The sequence below is a fragment of the Caretta caretta genome, chromosome 2, assembly GCF_965140235.1.
Source record: "Caretta caretta isolate rCarCar2 chromosome 2, rCarCar1.hap1, whole genome shotgun sequence".
In the NCBI taxonomy this organism is placed as follows: Eukaryota; Metazoa; Chordata; order Testudines; family Cheloniidae; genus Caretta; species Caretta caretta.
This window is the reverse complement of record NC_134207.1, coordinates 262,554,874-262,571,863: the sequence shown is the minus strand read 5'-3', so window position 1 is coordinate 262,571,863 and position 16,990 is coordinate 262,554,874. Positions and strand designations below refer to the sequence as shown.

Below are 16,990 nucleotides of genomic sequence, written 5' to 3'. Positions count from 1 at the left end.
AATATGCAGGGCTGCCTACCTAAAGAGAGTATCAAGATACCAAGGATTTGGAGAAACCTTGGGGGTGTGGGGTAGAGAGTTCATTGATAATATGCTGTTAATGGAGTATGGAACTATAAGAACCATGTTTCATCAAACGAATGACTTTATTTTTTAAAAACACTAGATACATGTAACAGTCCATCGCCCATGATAGTTTTATTCCTTCTGTGGTTCTTCTTTAATTTCCCCATCTCAGAGCCTGAGGAAGTGTTTGCAAACAAGGAGAAGGTGCAGAAGGAGGTGAAGGCTGCCCTGACAGAGAGCGCCACCCTGAGCTGTGAGGTGGCCCAGGCCAAGACTGAAGTGAAATGGTACAAGGATGGAAAACTGATCACCTCCAGCAAGAAATTTAGGGTGGAGTCTGAGGACAAATCCCGGCATCTGGTGGTAGAGCAGGTGGAGAAGCAAGATGCTGGAGAGTACACCTGTGAGGCCGCAGGCCAGAAACTGACCTTCAAGATTATCATCACAGGTGGGAGAGATTGTTTCCTTTCTACTCATGCACTGATTTGTTGCAGTTGTTGAGTAAAGCAATCTAGAGTGAGATGCACTTCCTACATTGCTGCCATCTCAGCTCTGAGTGAGGGAGGCTTTTGAGGGGACTTTGGGTTTTGCCACAATATTGTGAATACATTTACAGAGTAAGCAGGTAAAATGCTGCTGAATCTTCTTAGTCGGTGGGTGTTCTGCAGGAATAGCATAACATTTTCCAAACTAGGTTGGAACTCTGAACGTGGTATCCATCAGTGCATCCTAGTTTCTTTGTCATGTCTTCATTTACTTTGGAAAAAATAACAGTGCTCCTCAAAGAGAAGAAATGTTGGTCCTTTCACCTACCACAGGGGAAGGAAAGTTTTGCAGCGAACATCTCAGCTAAATAAGCTACAGGGAGGCTTGAGAGGATAAATTCAAATTTGGATCTGAGATCGCTCGAGGGGAATCATGAGAGGTTGAGTCTGGGGATTTGGGGTGGATTATTATAAAGGACAGGTGCTGGCAGGTCCATAGTTAAGGTTGCACATGGACTTGCACTGATGGTGGCAGGGGTCAGGCAGAGGTGGGAAACATGCGGTGAAAGGTGCCTCGGAGACAGAGCTGTCAGCTTCTCCCTCTGGGGACTCCGGATGGCATCAGTGAGGAAGTTTAAGCCCTTCTAATTCCTTCTTCATGGCAGAGAGAGAGGATGTGTTTGCAAACAAGGAGAAGGTGCAGAAGGAGGTCAAGGCCGCCCTGACAGAGAGCGCCACCCTGAGCTGTGCAGTGGCCCAGGCCAAGACTGAAGTGAAATGGTACAAGGACGGGAAACTGATCACCTCCAGCAAGAAATTCAAAGTGGAGTCTGAGGGCAAATCCCGGCATCTGGTGGTGGAGCAGGTGGAGAAGAAGGATGCTGGAGAGTACACCTGTGAGGCTGCAGGCCAGAAACTGACCTTCAAGGTTCTTGTCACTGGTAGGAGAGAGTATTTTCTTTCAACTTAAGGACTGATTTGCTGCCATTGTTGATTGAAGCTTTCTAGAGTAAGATGAGTTTCTTGCCCTGCTGGCATCTCGGTTCTGAGTCCAGAGAGCTTTTGGAGAGATGTTGCGTTTTGCCACAATGTTAAGAATAAATTCTCGGAGTAAGCAGGTAAAATGGGGAAGGCGCCTGAATCTTCGTAGTCGGTGGGTGTTTTGTAGCCGCAGCGTAAGATTACCCTTCGAGGTTGGGATTCTGAATGTCTGTTTGGCATTCATCTGGCTTCTCCTTAATGCCACTGTTTCACTCCTAGGGAAATGTCAGGGTTTGATTTACCTGTGCCCTGTCCCTTTAAAGATTGATGGTCTGCCCAGGTCTTCAAAGGGGACAGCTCTGATTGCAGCAGTCAAATCTGGTGTGAAAGGACTGTGTGGCAGAAAGCCTTGTGCAAGCTGGGTTTGTTTGTCTTTGGATTCTGTGTGTAATAAGCCCCCAGATTTGAAGCTGTCCCTGGCCAGGGAGCGGAACATTTTGTGAGCCAGGCTCAGGGACAGTTTTAAATCTGGATTTTTGTTAAGCTGGGTATCCAAAAACAAACACAACTTGCACAAGCCCCATTGCTGCTGAGTCCTTTCAGGGTACACACAAGTCTGCTGCTGCAACCAGAGCCATCACCACCTGAGAATCCATCCGCAGACCTTCCATTCTTAAAGGGAGAGGGCACAGGTAAATCAAACCCTGCTATTCCCTTATGAGGTATATGCAATCACGGACTTTATGGAGTTGACAGCACTATTTAAAGGGGATGAAAATATTCATCCCTTGAGGTTTCAAAGGGGAAGGAAATATTTGGACGGAAGATGAAATAAACTGAAGGGAGCCCTGCACCAATAAATTGAGATCTGGATCTGAGATCACTCTCCAAAGCAATCATGAGCATCTGAATGTGGGGGTTCAGGTTGGTTTATTATGAAGGGGATGCCATACAAGCTCCACAGTAAAGGTTGAAATTGTCCCTGTAGTTATGTTTTTCGGGGTCAGGCAAAGTGGGGGAGACCTGAAACTAATACGGCCTTAGGAATCATTACCTTTTCCCTGCCTTCTCCTTCTCTGTTCTCTGGATGGCATTGTTACAGCAGCAGCATAACGGTTTCCAAACTAGTTTGGGATTTTGAACATCTGTAGGGCTTCCATCCGAACCACCCTGTCTTTTCTGTAATGCCTTCATTTACTTAAAAAAAATAACAGCGCTCCTCGGAGGGAAGGAATGTTGGTCATCTCAGCTATCAGAGGGGAGGGAAAGTTTTGCGAGGAACATCTCAGCCCAAATAAGCTACAGGGAGGCTTGAGGTGATACATTCATATTTAGATTTGAGATCGCTCCAGAGGAATCATGAGAGGTTGAGTCTGGGGATTTGGGGTGGATTATTATAAAGGAGAGGTGCTGGCAGGTCCATAGTTACGGTTGCATGTGTACTTGCACTGATGATGGCAGGGGTCAAGCAGAGGTGGGGAAACATGAGGGAAAAGGTGCCTCAAATGCAGAGCTGTCAGCTACTCCCTGCCTCCTTCTCTGTTCTCTGGATGGCATCACATCAACGAGAGAGTATACGCCTTTTAATTCCTTTTCCCCAACAGAGAGAGAGGATGTGTTTGCAAACCAGGAGAAGGTGCAGAAGGAGGTGAAGGCCGCTCTGACAGAGAATGCCATCCTGAGCTGTGAGGTGACTCAGGCCAAGACTGAAGTGAAATGGTACAAGGACGGGAAACTGATCACTTCCAGCAAGAAATTCAAAGTGGAGTCTGAGGGCAAATCCCGGCGTCTGGTGGTGGAGCAGGTGGAGAAGAAGGACGCTGGAGAGTACACCTGTGAGGCCGCAGGCCAGAAACTGACCTTCAAGATCACTGTCACAGGTAAGAGAGAATATGTTCTTTGAACAGTTTACTGCTCTTGTTGGTTTAAGTATTGTAGAATAAAGTGAATATCCTGCACTGGTGGTATCTTGGCTCAGACATTCCCTACTGAGTGATACACAATCAATGACTTTTTAAAACCAACAGTGCTTCTTAAAGGAAAAGAAGGTAGTCGTCCATTAAGTTTTAAAATCGGAAGGAAGGGTTTGTAAGGAAGATGTTGGAAAAATACTAAAGGGAGCTCTGTGCCGATAAGTTCAGATCTAGATCTGAGGTCACTCTCCAGAGCAATGATGAGAGTTTCAATGTGGAGTTTGGGTTGGTTTATTATGAGGGACATGCCCTACAGGCTCCATAGGTAAAACTGAATTTTGCTTGTAGCTATATCGTTCAGGGTCTGGCAAAGTCGGGGAGACGTGCAGGAAGCAACCTAAGGAAGCAGAGCTGTCAGCTTCTCCCTGCCTTCTCCTTCTATGTTCTCTGGGTGGCATTGCATCAGTGAGGGAGTTTTAACCCTTATAATTCTTTTTCTCCGGCAGAGAGAGAGGATGTGTTTGCAAACAAGGAGAAGGTGCAGAAGGAGGTCAAGGCCGCCCTGACAGAGAGCGCCACCCTGAGCTGTGAGGTGGCCCAGGCCAAGACTGAAGTGAAATGGTACAAGGACGGGAAACTGATCCCCTCCAGCAAGAAATTCAAAGTGGAATCTGAGGGCAAATCCCGGCGTGTGGTGGTGGAGCAGGTGGAGAAAAAGGACGCTGGAGAGTACACCTGTGAGGCTGCAGGCCAGAAACTGACCTTCAAAGTTCTTGTCACTGGTAGGAGAGAGTATTTTCTTTCAACTTAAGGGCTGATTTGCTGCCATTGTTGATTGAAGCATTCTAGAGTAAGCTGAATTTCCTGCCCTGCTGGCACCTCGGCTCTGAGTCCAGAGAGCTTTTGGAGAGATGTTGGGTTTTAGCACAATATTGAGAATATGTTTACAGAGTAAGCAGGTGAAATGGGGAAGGCATCTGAATCTTCGTAGTCGGTGGGTGTTTTGCAGCAGCAGCGTAAGATTTCCCTTCGAGGTTGGGATTCTGAATGTCTGTTTGGCATTCATCTGGCTTCTCCTTAATGCCACTGTTTCACTCCTAGGGAAATGTCAGGGTTTGATTTACCTGTGCCCTGTCCCTTTAAAGATTGATGGTCTGCTCAGGTCTTCAAAGGGGACAGCTCTGATTGCAGCAGTCAAATCTGGTGTGAAAGGACTGTGTGGCAGAAAGCCTTGTGCAAGCTGGGTTTGTTTGTCTTTGGATTCTGTGTGTAATAAGCCCCCAGATTTGAAGCTGTCCCTGGCCGGGGAGCGGAACATTTTGTGAGCCAGGCTCAGGGACAGTTTTAAATCTGGATTTTTGTTAAGCTGGGTATCCAAAAACAAACACAACTTGCACAAGCCCCATTGCTGCTGAGTCCTTTCAGGGTACACACAAGTCTGCTGCTGCAACCAGAGCCATCACCACCTGAGAATCCATCCGCAGACCTTCCATTCTTAAAGGGAGAGGGCACAGGTAAATCAAACCCTGCTATTCCCTTATGAATCTTCTTCTTAGTATATGCACAACATGCCTCCTGTGGCATGTGACCAGGATTCATGATCAAATTTAGTCCTCTGGTTGGATCATTTGCTTCGCCAGCTTGGGCCAGGTACTTGCTGGGGAGTGTGACGTGAACGCTGATCCATGCCCCTCTCCTTATGAGTGATAAATAATCATTCATTTCTAAAAACGAACAGTACTGCTTAAAAGGAAAGAAGATTGGTGTCCATTCAGGTTTCTAAGGGGAGGGAAAAGTTTGTAAGGAAGATGTTGGTGAAAAAACTAAAGGGAGCCCTGTGCCAATAAATTGAGATCTGGATCTGAGGTCACTCTCCAGAGCAATGATGAGAGTTTGAATGTGGGAGTTTGGGTTGGTTTATTATGAAGGAGATGCCCTACAGGCTCCATAGATAAAGTTGAAATTGTACTTGTAGTTTTATTGTTTGGGGTCCTGCAAAGTGGGGGAGATGTGCAGGAAGCAGCCTAAGGAAGCAGAGCTTGCAGCTTCTTCCTGCCTTCTCCTTCTTTGTTCTCTGGGTGGCATCGCATCAGTGAGGGAGTTTTAACCCTTGTAATTCCTTTTCCATGATAGAGAGAGAGGATGTGTTTGCAAACAAGGAGAAGGTGCAGAAGGAGGTCAAGGCCGCCCTGACAGAGAGCGCCAGCCTGAGCTGTGAGGTGGCCCAGGCCAAGACTGAAGTGAAATGGTACAAGGACGGGAAACTGATCCCCTCCAGCAAGAAATTCAAAGTGGAATCTGAGGGCAAATCCCGGCGTGTGGTGGTGGAGCAGGTGGAGAAGAAGGACGCTGGAGAGTACACCTGTGAGGCCGCAGGCCAGAAACTGACCTTCAAAGTTCTTGTCACTGGTAAGAGAGTATTTTCTTTCAGCTTAAGGGCTGATTTGCTGCCGTTGCTGGTTTGAATATGGTAGAATAAAGTGCGTTTCCTACACTGGTAGCATCTTGGAGAGATTTTAGGTTTTGCCATGATATCGATAAGAAATGAACAAAGCAAGCAGATAAACTGGGGAGGAAACTGAATCGTTGTTTAGTCGGTGGGCGTTTCACAGCAGTAGCTTAATATTTTCCAAACTAGGTTGGGATTCTGAACTTCTGCATGGCATTAGTGTTACCACCTTTGAAAAGCAAAAAAAAAAAAACGGCACCCGCCCACACAGAGGGCAAACCCCCTGTAACTCCAACCACAAGGCGACTTCACAATCCCCCTTCAACCGCAGCTTATAGTTTCTATAGTAACACATATAGATAAGATTGATAACATCGTACATCTCCTCACTGTTGCGTGACTCAAACCATCTCTCTTACCCACGGCCGGTGCACTTGTGTGTTGGTGGGCAGCCAGCTGCTGTGTTTTCAACACCTTTGACCTGTTATCGCTTAAACGGCAGAACTGGGAACACTGCAGCATCTTTAGCTGGACACAGAAACTTTTAACATTAGATCTCCCATTGTGTTATGATAATAATGCAAATCTTTAGACCCACGTAAAAAAACCCTGGGAAATGAAATTTATTTTTCTGGCAACTGGCAAATCCATAAAACAATGACCAGGCCTGTCAAATATCTGCCAGGTGGTAACCCTGCAGGGCATCCATACATGCCACTCTGGCTTCTCTTTAATGCCTTCATTTACTTTAAAAAGTAACAGTGCTCCTCAGAGGGAACAAATGTTGGTCATGTCAGCTATCAGAGGGGTGGGAAAGTTTTGCAAGGAACATCTCAGCCCAAATAAGCTCAAGGGAGGGTTGAGGTGGTACATTCATATTTGGATCTGAGATCGCTCCAGAGGAATCATGAGAAGCGGAGTCTGGGGATTTGGGGTGGATTATTACAAAGGAGAGGTGCTGGCAGGTCCACAGTTAAGATTGTACGTGGACTTGCACTGATGTTGGGAGGGGTCAGGCAGAGGTGGGAGATGTGAATCAAAAGCTGCCTAAGATGCAGAGCTGTGAGCTTCTACCTGCTTTCTCCTTCTCGATTCTCTGGATGGTATCACATCAGTGAGAGAGTATAAGCCTTGTAATTCCTTTTCTCTGGCAGAGAGAGAGGATGTGTTTGCAAACCAGGAGAAGTTGCAGAAGGAGGTGAAGGCCGCCCTGACAGAGAGCGCCACGCTGAGCTGTGAGGTGGCCCAGGCCAAGACTGAAGTGAAGTGGTACAAGGATGGGAAACTGATCACCTCCAGCAAGAAATTCAAAGTGGAATCTGAGGGCAAATCCCGGCGTGTGGTGGTGGAGCAGGTGGAGAAAAAGGACGCTGGAGAGTACACCTGTGAGGCCACAGGGCAGAAACTGACCTTCAAGATTGTTGTCACAGGTAAGAAACAATATTTTCTTTCAACAGTTTGCTGTTGTTGTTGGTTTAAGTATTGTAGAATAAATTGAATATCCTGCACTGGTGGTATCTTGGCTCAGACATTTCCTATTGAGTGATACACAATGAATGACTTTTTAAAACCAACAGTGCTTCTTAAAGGAAAGAAGATCAGTGTCCATTCAGGTTTCTAAGAGGAGGGAAAGGTTTGTAAGGAAGATGTTGGTGGAAAAACTAAAGGGAGCCCTGTGCCGATAAGTTCAGATCTGGATCTGAGGTCACTCTCTAGAGCACAGTTGAGAGTTTCAATGTGTGGGTTCGGGTTGGTTTATTATAAAGGAGACACCCTACAGGCTCCATAGTTAAGGTTGAAATTGTACTTGTCGCTATATTGTTTGGGATCAGGCAAAGTGGGGGAGACGTGCAGGAAGCAGCCTAAGGAAGCAGAACTGTCAGCTTCTCCCTGCCTTCTCCTTCTCTGTTCTCTGGGTGGCATTGCATCAATGACGAAGTTTAAGCCCTTGTAATTCCTTTTCCACGATAGAGAGAGAGGATGTGTTTGCAAACAAGGAGAAAGTGCAGAAGGCGGTCAAGGCCGCCCTGACAGAGAGCGCCAGCCTGAGCTGTGAGGTGGCCCAGGCCAAGACTGAAGTGAAATGGTACAAGGACGGGAAACTGATCACCTCCAGCAAGAAACTCAAAGTGGAGTCTGAGGGCAAATCCCGGCATCTGGTGGTGAAGCAGGTGGAGAAGAAGGATGCTGGAGAGTACACCTGTGAGGCCGCAGGCCAGAAACTGACCTTCAAAGTTCTTGTCACTGGTAGGAGAGAGTATTTTCTTTCAACTTAAGGACTGATTTGCTGCCATTGTTGATTGAAGCATTCTAGAGTAAGCTGAATTTCCTGTCCTGCTGGCACCTCGGCTCTGAGTCCAGAGAGTTTTTGGAGAGATGTTGCGTTTTGCCACAATGTTAAGAATAAATTCTCAGAGTAAGCAGGTAAAATGGGGAAGGCGCCTGAATCTTTGTAGTCGGTGGGTGTTTTGCAGCAGCAGTGTAAGATTTTCCCTTTGAGGTTGGGATTTTGAACGTCTCATGGCATCCATATGAGCCACCCTGGCTTCTCCTTAATGGCAGTGTAGCACTCCTTAGGGAATGATCACTCTCCAGAGCAATCATGAGATGTGGAATGTGAGGATTCAGGTTGGCTGATTTAGGAAGGAGACACCATACAAGCGCCTTAGTTAAGGCTGAAATTTCAGGCAAAGTGGGGGAGACATGCAGCTAATACTGTCTCAGGAAGAAGAGCTGTCAGCTTCTCCATGCCTTCTCCTTTAATAGTCTCTGGATGGCACTGTATCAGTGACAGAGTTCACCCTGTAATTCCTTTTCCATTGGCAGAGCCCGAAGAAGTGTTTGCAAACAAGGCGAAGGTGCAGGAGGAGGTGAAAGCCGAACTGACAGAGAGCGCCACCCTGAGCTGTGAGGTGGCCCAGGAAAAGTCTGATGTGAAATGGTACAAGGACGGGAAACTTATCACCTCCAGCAAGAAATTCAAAGTGGACTGTGAGGGGAGATCCCGGCATCTGGTCGTGAATCAGCTTGAGAAGAAGGATGCTGGAGAGTACACCTGTGAGGCTGCAGGCCAGAAACTGACCTTTAAAATTATCGTCACAGGTGAGAGAGAGGTGTTTACATTGCTATTCTCTGTTGTGACCTGCCATTTTGATTTTCTCCTTCAAATATTTTGAGTTAATTTGAACGATGTGATATTATTTGCTGTTTTATTCTGAACAGTTGAACGGAAGACAGATGGGGCCCAATCCCTAACTAGTGTAAGTGAGCAGTGCTGTCTTGACCTTAGTGTGGCAATGCTGGTTTATACCAGCTGAGGATCAGGTCTATAAGGACGAATTTCAATGAGTTTGGTGTTATTTTGTGAATGGACGTCAGGGTATAAACAAGGACAGCATTTGGAGGGGAGGCCCAATTAATAACCATGGGGTGTGAATCGGCTTTCACTTATACTGAGTTTACACCACTGTAACTCCACTCATTTCAAAGGAGGTACTTTGGATGTGCAGGTGTATGTGAGAGAGAAATCAGACCCTCATTTTATGAAAACATAAAATTTCATGTTCTTGGATTTTGAGATCACCTGACAATACAGACATTATCTGATTTGGAAGCTATAACTGCGTACCGAATTCATAAGTGCAGTTACCACCGTGGTGGCTAGGTGTGAGTTTAACTGATCAATGGCATTCAGAAATGCCGATGTGTGAGCAACTGGGCCAGCTGTGTTCTCAAATTCGATGCACATTTGTTCAAGCCCATTATATCTGTGTAACGCTGACCACGTCATTCGTTGTGTTGGGGATCAAACCTAAGACCTCTTCAGCTAAACGAGTGAGCCTCTCCTGTTCACCTAAAAAACACATCTCTAGCTGGCCTAGCCACCACTAGAGGGAGCCAAAGTGCCACTCTGAGCTGGCTGGGGTTACATATACAAGGCACTGTATTTCTTCTGGAGCCTTTCATTTCTTCTGGATGATGTAGCATCAGAAACACCTGATTGGTGGAAGGAGAAGTGTTGCATCTGGGGCTTGAATTGAACAAAATGGGGCCCATTTCAAAATTGCATGGAATGTGACGCAGCTCCGCTCCTGGGCTTTACATTGTGTTGGGAGTACTTTGTGCAGCTCTAACTGGGCATTAGGTTTTTAAATGGCTTCTCCCCCTCCCCCTTGCAGAGCCTGAAGAGGTGTTTGCAAACCAGGAGAAGGTGCAGAAGGAGGTGAAGGCCGCCCTGACAGAGAATGTCACCCTGCGCTGTGAGGTGACCCAGGCCAAGACTGAAGTGAAATGGTACAAGGACGGGAAACTGATCACCTCCAGCAAGAAATTCAAGGTGGAATCTCAGGATAAATCCCGGCGTCTGGTCATGGAGCAGGTGGAGAAGAAAGACGCTGGAGAGTACACCTGTGAGGCCGCAGGCAAGAAACTGACCTTCAAGGTTATCATCACAGGTGAGAGAGACGCTTACTTTTATTTGTTATTTTATTGTCCGCTCTTCTGGGAGCGTTTCTTTGTGAGTTATGGGATGTTAAATAAGCAATATATGGTCCTCTAGCACTGTAGTGAAGCGAAGACTCACCGGCGCAGCACCTCTTGCTGGTCGTCTGGGAATTAGCTCTTTTCCAGCTTACGGAGCACCCTCTGCAGGCCGGTGTCTTGCCTGCCGCTGGCGCCATGTCCCTTTACCTCAGGGTTCTGCCCCAGCAGTACCCCCACACACTCGATCTCCCCTTCCAGGGGAGCCCCCAACCCTCTAAACCCACCTTGCCTCAGTGGCTACTGCCAGTCATCATCTAGCCCCCGCTCACTGGGGCAGACTGCAGTGTAATGGCCACGCATCATTGGCAAGGGGGTAGGACCTGCTGCTTTTGCCTGTCCTCGGGCTGTCCCTCTGCAGCCCCAGTACCTTTTGGCCTTTACCAAGGCCTGCAGCCTAGTGGTTTACCAGGCTGGAGCTCCCCAGCTACCTTGCCCTATTCCCCAGCCCTGCTGTGCTTCAGTACCTTACTCCCAGGCAGCTAGCCCTTCCCACTCCAGGGCTAGAGTGAGACTCCTCTGCTTCTGGCCCAGAGCCCTATCAGGGCCAGCTGTGGTCAGCTACTCACTCAGCTTCCCCCAGCTGTTCTCACGCCTCTTCCACGCTGCAGCCCTCTCCAGGGCTGCTTTTATCCCCTGTTCTGCAGGAGTGGGGCAGCCGCCACACTACAAGCACTCTACTGCAGTGTGCAACTAGGCCTTCTGGGTGTGTATAACTTCCAGCTCAGTTGTAGTCCTGCTGCCTTCAGTGGGATTGCTCCTCTCCGTTAAGTTATGCAGGTCCTGCAGTAGCTTGCTGAATGGTGGTCTTGGTGAAATGCAAAGTCTGAGGTTTGGCGTTTGGGTTCAGATGAACCTCCAAGTAGCTCAGAAGCTCCTCTGAACGTAAGAGGATTTATTTGAGTCTCTTTCTGCTATTTAGTCATGTTAAAATCTCACAAAAACAGGCTATCTCACAACACTTCTGGTGCTTCCTGCTTTTGGCAAGGTCAGCAGTACAGTGAGAATAGGCCATCTCATTGTGCTCTGGTAATTTTTGATCTATTTGCTGTCTGAACCAGAAAGTGAAAAGTTACCTGTGGGGTTTTTTTTCAATAACAAAAAGTGGACAGAAAATTGTGTTGGTGTTTAAGGCAAAGTTTCTGTTCCTCTTTTATTTATCTGAACTGATTTACCCAGCACTAGATTCTACCACCGTAGTTCCCAAACTTGCCAAACGTTTTCTGTGCATTGTAGGGGCTTACTGGATTTTATCCTCACTTCTTATGTCATATCTTTATTCTAGCTGTAAGTGACTGGAATTGTCCTGGGAGTAAGTCAGGGCCAAATCTGGGTCATTATATTGTGTTTGTGTTATCCCACACTTCCTCCACGAAAATGATGGTAATGATTGTAACATCATTTCAGCCTTCTGACTTGGCTGCAGGGTTAAGTAGGAGGTGCAGGTGGAGGGTGTGAGATCACAGATAACTTTTTTATTTTAGACAAGGCAATCTTTAGTGATTAGTGAAGGTGGGAGAGGAAAATTATGACAGATTATAAATACGAGACTGAGAGGCAGAAATTGGCCAAGAATCATATTACACTCTTTGAAACAAGAGCTCATGTTAGCTTCCTGTGGCGGATCATAGTTGTTTTTGTTTTGTTTTTTTTGTTTTAAAGCCAGGAGCTAATTGCCGTTTCCTACTTGGGCAGTGCACACAACAATGCAATACTTCCAGCAAGAGGCATTGATTGTTTGCATCTATGTATACGAGAGAGCTCCATAGCTTTAGCACAAAGGTTTTCTCAAGATGATGGATGATGAAGTGCTTCTGGCTGAAATACCAGAGCTTTGCATGAGTACATACTGTAACCTTGGATGAAAGCCTAAGGATTTTCCGCTACTCAAGGCTTCTGGCATAAGGCTGAGACATGATAGGTTTGTTTGTGTAAATGGGTCTGGTGGTTACGTGCTAGGCTCCACTCTACTCTGCTGCTCACTTCCTGAATGACTTTGGGCAAGTTACTTAACCTGTATGTAACTGCCTTTAATCCAGCTGGAAATGGGCATGCTGATACTTCCCTACATCCCAGGGGCATTGTGAGAATTAATTGGTGTGTGCGAAGGGCTCTGAAATCCTCACATGAAGGGTTCCATTTACCTACAAAGGTTCCTCTACCTGTTCTATGCATGTTGCTAGGAAGGATGGTCCAGGGGCTAAGACAGGAGCCTGTGACTCGGGCAAACCAGGTTGGGCTCTGCCATGTGAGGCTAAACACCATACAAGATTGTGAGATGCTCAGACGCTGTAGTAGTAGGGGCCAGATAAGTAGCTTAGATACATTATTAACATGTCTTACAAGCACAAATTAGTTGAGCCTCTGCACACCTCTGTGAGATAGGTGGTATTATCCATATTTTACAGATGGGGAAACTGAAACACAGGGAGAATAAGGATGTGCTTCTGCTCCCATTGAAATCAATGGGAGATTTGCCAAATACTTCAATGGCAACAGTTTTGGCATCCTAAGTGACTTGCCCAGGGTCACAGGGAAATCTGTGGTAGAGTCAGGAATGGAAACCAGGTCTTCTGACTCCTCCTTCTGTGCCTTAACTCCAAGATCGTCCTTCCTCCACATCTCTTGGTATTAATTTGTGGTGAAATTCAAGTGAATTCACCAAAGAGAATTGGTGTGAGCAAGTGCCATGCCACTCAGGTAAATCCAAACAACTGAAACTTGCAACTGGGAAGAACTCCATCACTTAAAATTAAGTTCCATACATCTGGGGCAGGGACTGTCTCTTTGTTCTTTGCTTGTACAGCCCCTAGCACGGTTGCATCTTGGTCTAGGGCTGGGACTCCTAGGCTCTACGACAAGGGTGCCCAACCTGCAGGCCATACATGGCCAACCAGAGCATTTCATAAGGGCCCACAGCCTGCTTCAACACTGTATACTGGCTGATTCATTAGCATTTTGTTGCCATGTTTACATCATTTTAGTTCACACAAGTGTGTAAATAGACAATATTGTACATAGAAACAGCCTATCTAAATACATACGAAACAAGCTGAACTTAAAATATAAATCAATACAGGTGCCTTTAAATCATATTAAAATATGTAGAATCTGTTTGGCCCGCACAAGGTTGTGCTTAGGTTTTATGTGGTCCTCCTGTGTAACAAGGTTGGGCACCACTGCTCTACGATAACACAAATAATAATAATGGAATGACATGAATTGTACATATTAGCAGCTATGTTGGGTTTGTATTAGCATATAAAATCCTCTCCCAAGATTCAGAAGACAGGATCCAGTGGGGACGAATTAGTCCAGAGGAATACAGTTGTTCTTCCCTCATGGTCTTTGCAGAGAAATGAGCATACTCATAGGTGTGACACAAAGAGCCTTGTGGATCTTCTTTATTGTAGAGGGTCCAGAACACGTCAGCCATCCTTTACCCGCACTGGAAAATCACTCTGTGCCTAACCTTTCGGGCCAAATGCTTATCGAAAACACAGTGAACTTAGAGGGCTCTAATTCCAAGGAGAATCAGTTGTCATTTTGATTTACAGGTGCTGTAGGAAGCTCTGCATGCATCACATATGACAAGATTATATCCCATCCATTCTAGGAGCTATGGAAAGAACCATCTAAATAATTGATAGGCCCTGCCTCACAATGGTGAACAGCACTGGATATCACCATGGCCCGAGCTCTGCGAAACTAGGTGGTTTCACATAACAGGCATTTGTGTGAATATTTCTCATGGTTTCAGTCTGGATGGGTCTGCCTCATCCCTTCTCCACCTGTGTTTTGCCTTAAGCTTTGGGTTTGAAACAACTCAATATCTAAAAGTGCTGCTTGCTTAAACCCACCATATTTCTCTTGATTTCCCACTGAAAACATAAAACAATGTGCATTTGGGTGCCAAGCTACAAAGCAGCCCAGGCTTGACCAAAACTGTGTCCAGCTTTGCTGAAAAGTTTTGTAAATCTCAGCAAACCTTTTGGATGAATCTGGACTGAATTTCAAGGTTATCACAAAACCTGAAGCTTGAGTTCTGGTCCAAGGCCCATACAAGTCCATAGAAAGAATCCCATTAACTTCAGTGGACTTTGGATCAGGTTCAGGCATGTGGTATGAGGTTTCCTTGTGATCGTTTTACAGAGCTATGATGGCAGGCCTATTGCAATTGCCAGACTGGGTCAGATCAATGGTCCATTTAGTCCAGTATCTGGTCTTCTGCAGTGGCCAGTACCAGCTGCTTCAGAGGAAGGTGCATATTGACCTGTGGGCAATTATGAAATAGCCTGGCCATTTGGGAAGTCTCTTTCTGACCCCAATTAGTTAGAATTTGGCTTTGCATGAGAGTTCATGGCCCTTCCAAACATTTTTTTTTTTTGAAGTTCGAGCATCTTGCTGGGATTGGATCTTGAATGAGCAATCGCCTTTATTCCTTCACTCTGGAGATGGTGTGCAACTGCAAAACCTGTCTCTGGAGCTGTGTTAAAGTGCAAACATTCACAGAATTCAAGGAAGTTTTGAATCTGGAGTTCCAGTGACATGAAATTTTGGATTCTGATCTAAAATTCCCCCAAATTCAAGGGGATGTGGATCCAGTGTCCTGATTCAGACCTATTGTTCTTTCGATTGTAGTTCTCCTGGCACTGTGGCAGAGTTTAAATACTAAAGAAGAGATCTGAGATAGGTTTTATATTTTTATATTTTGACAGGATGGATAGTTCTCCCCCCAAGCAGTTCTTGCTAAGGGTAGGTTCTGTCATTTAAAAGATCCGAGGTCAGAGTTCTGTCCAGCTTTTCTATTAAATGAAGTCATTAGAAGTTGGTCCAGTAAACAATACTACCTCTGCCATCTTATCGCTACATTAAAATGGCCAAACCTAGATTTATTTTAAACCAGTCATTAATGGGGAATCTGAAACCCCCTGCTTCAAAAGGAAGGTTTGTTTCTTGACTATCGCCTATCCTCCTATTTGCAGAGGCAGAAGATGTGTTTACAAACAAAGAGAAGGTGCAGAAGGAGGTGAAGGCCGCCCTGACAGAGAGCGCCACGCTGAGCTGTGAGGTGGCCCAGGCCAAGACTGAAGTGAAATGGTACAAGGATGGGAAATTGATCACTTCTGGCAAGAAACTCAAAGTGGAGTCCGAGGACAAATCCCGACGGCTGGCCATGGAGCAGGTGGAGAAGAAAGATGCTGGAGAGTACACCTGTGAGGCTGCAGGCCAGAAATTAACCTTCAAAGTTATCGTCACAGGTGAGAGAGACTGATTTCTCTCTTATTTTCCATATTGGAAAACTGACGCACAGAAAAGTTAAGTGACCTGTTGTTCAGGTAGCCAGTAACAGAGCCAGTTTGGCTTATGATAAATTGAAACCAACCAACGAACCAACTGAAAAGTTCAGGAGTTTATGCATTAGACTAGTCTTTGATTCTGGCCTGGCATAATTCTGGAGAAGTAACAGAGGTGGGTGGTTTATTTTTTTCATTTTTAATTAGAGAATACCTGTGAAATTTTGGAAAGTTTAAGCATGAAATCCAGAATGTAGACTCTTTTTTTTTCTTAAACCACCTTTATTTTGGATTGCAAGATAAAATGCATCTCTCCTCTTGTTTGTATGATTTAGTGTGTATTTTCTTACAGCACAGTCATCCAACTGATGATATTCAGTGAAGTTCTGATAGACAAATGTTAACAAATGCATTAGTTTCTTCCATTGCAGATTTTAGAAAATCATGGTAATTAGACATGGAAAAACCCTTGTAGGTCACCTAGCCCATCCTCCGCTGCTAGTGAAGGAGTGTTCCTCCTACCACTTGTTGATGTGGTCTAGTTTAAATGACTCAGGAGATGGGCACTCCGGAGATATGAATTTGGAAAAATTTTCATAAACCTGCCTGCTGGTAATGAAGATCAAAGTTGGGGGAGTTAACTTTTTAAACTGTTTCCCTCAATCTCAGAACCTGAAGTTGTGTTTGCAAACAAGGAGAAGGTGCAGAAGGAGATGAAGGCTGTCCTGACGGAGAGCACCACCCTGAGCTGTGAGGTGGCCCAGGCCGATACTGAAGTGAGGTGGTACAAGGATGGGAAACTGATCACCTCCAGCAAGAAATTCAAAGTGGAGTCTGAGGGCAAATCCCGACGGCTGGTGGTGAAGCAGGTGGAGAAGAAGGATGCTGGAGAGTACACCTGTGAGGCCGCAGGCCAGAAACTGACCTTCAAGGTTATCATCACAGGTGGGAGAAACTCTTTTTTAAAATTTTTGTTAGGAGACTAAAGTGATTTTATTTTATTAAGAATATTGTCCACCTTTTTAGGAGCAAATTATGGGTCAGAGAGTGGCGGCTGTTGCTTTGGTGCAGAAGTTGGGGGGACTTTTAAGAAAATGTATATATTTGTAATGGATTGCAAGATCTTTAAGGCAGGGAGAGCCTCTTCTCAGTATGTTTGGAAAATGCCCAGTATATTGTGAACCCTTCCCGAATATACATGAATAATAATAGTGCCGCAATCCCTTCCCCTCCCGTAAATCCATCGATGCAGCCAGAATG

The 16,990-nt window shown here is 45.8% G+C and overlaps 1 protein-coding gene across 6 annotated transcripts in view; it reads left to right on the top strand.

The window, feature by feature from the left end:
* Window positions 1-16,990, top strand: part of OBSCN (obscurin, cytoskeletal calmodulin and titin-interacting RhoGEF) — a 315,598-nt gene that overhangs the window by 69,539 nt on the left and 229,069 nt on the right. For all 6 annotated transcript variants that reach the window (XM_075126052.1, XM_075126054.1, XM_075126053.1 and 3 more), the window contains exons 11-21: window positions 239-514; window positions 1,217-1,492; window positions 3,137-3,412; window positions 3,952-4,227; window positions 5,579-5,854; window positions 7,049-7,324; window positions 7,866-8,141; window positions 8,721-8,996; window positions 10,073-10,348; window positions 15,419-15,694; window positions 16,400-16,675. In XM_075126052.1, coding sequence (XP_074982153.1) covers window positions 239-514; window positions 1,217-1,492; window positions 3,137-3,412; window positions 3,952-4,227; window positions 5,579-5,854; window positions 7,049-7,324; window positions 7,866-8,141; window positions 8,721-8,996; window positions 10,073-10,348; window positions 15,419-15,694; window positions 16,400-16,675 — 3,036 coding nt within the window. The remainder of the gene's footprint in view (window positions 1-238; window positions 515-1,216; window positions 1,493-3,136; window positions 3,413-3,951; window positions 4,228-5,578; window positions 5,855-7,048; window positions 7,325-7,865; window positions 8,142-8,720; window positions 8,997-10,072; window positions 10,349-15,418; window positions 15,695-16,399; window positions 16,676-16,990) is intronic.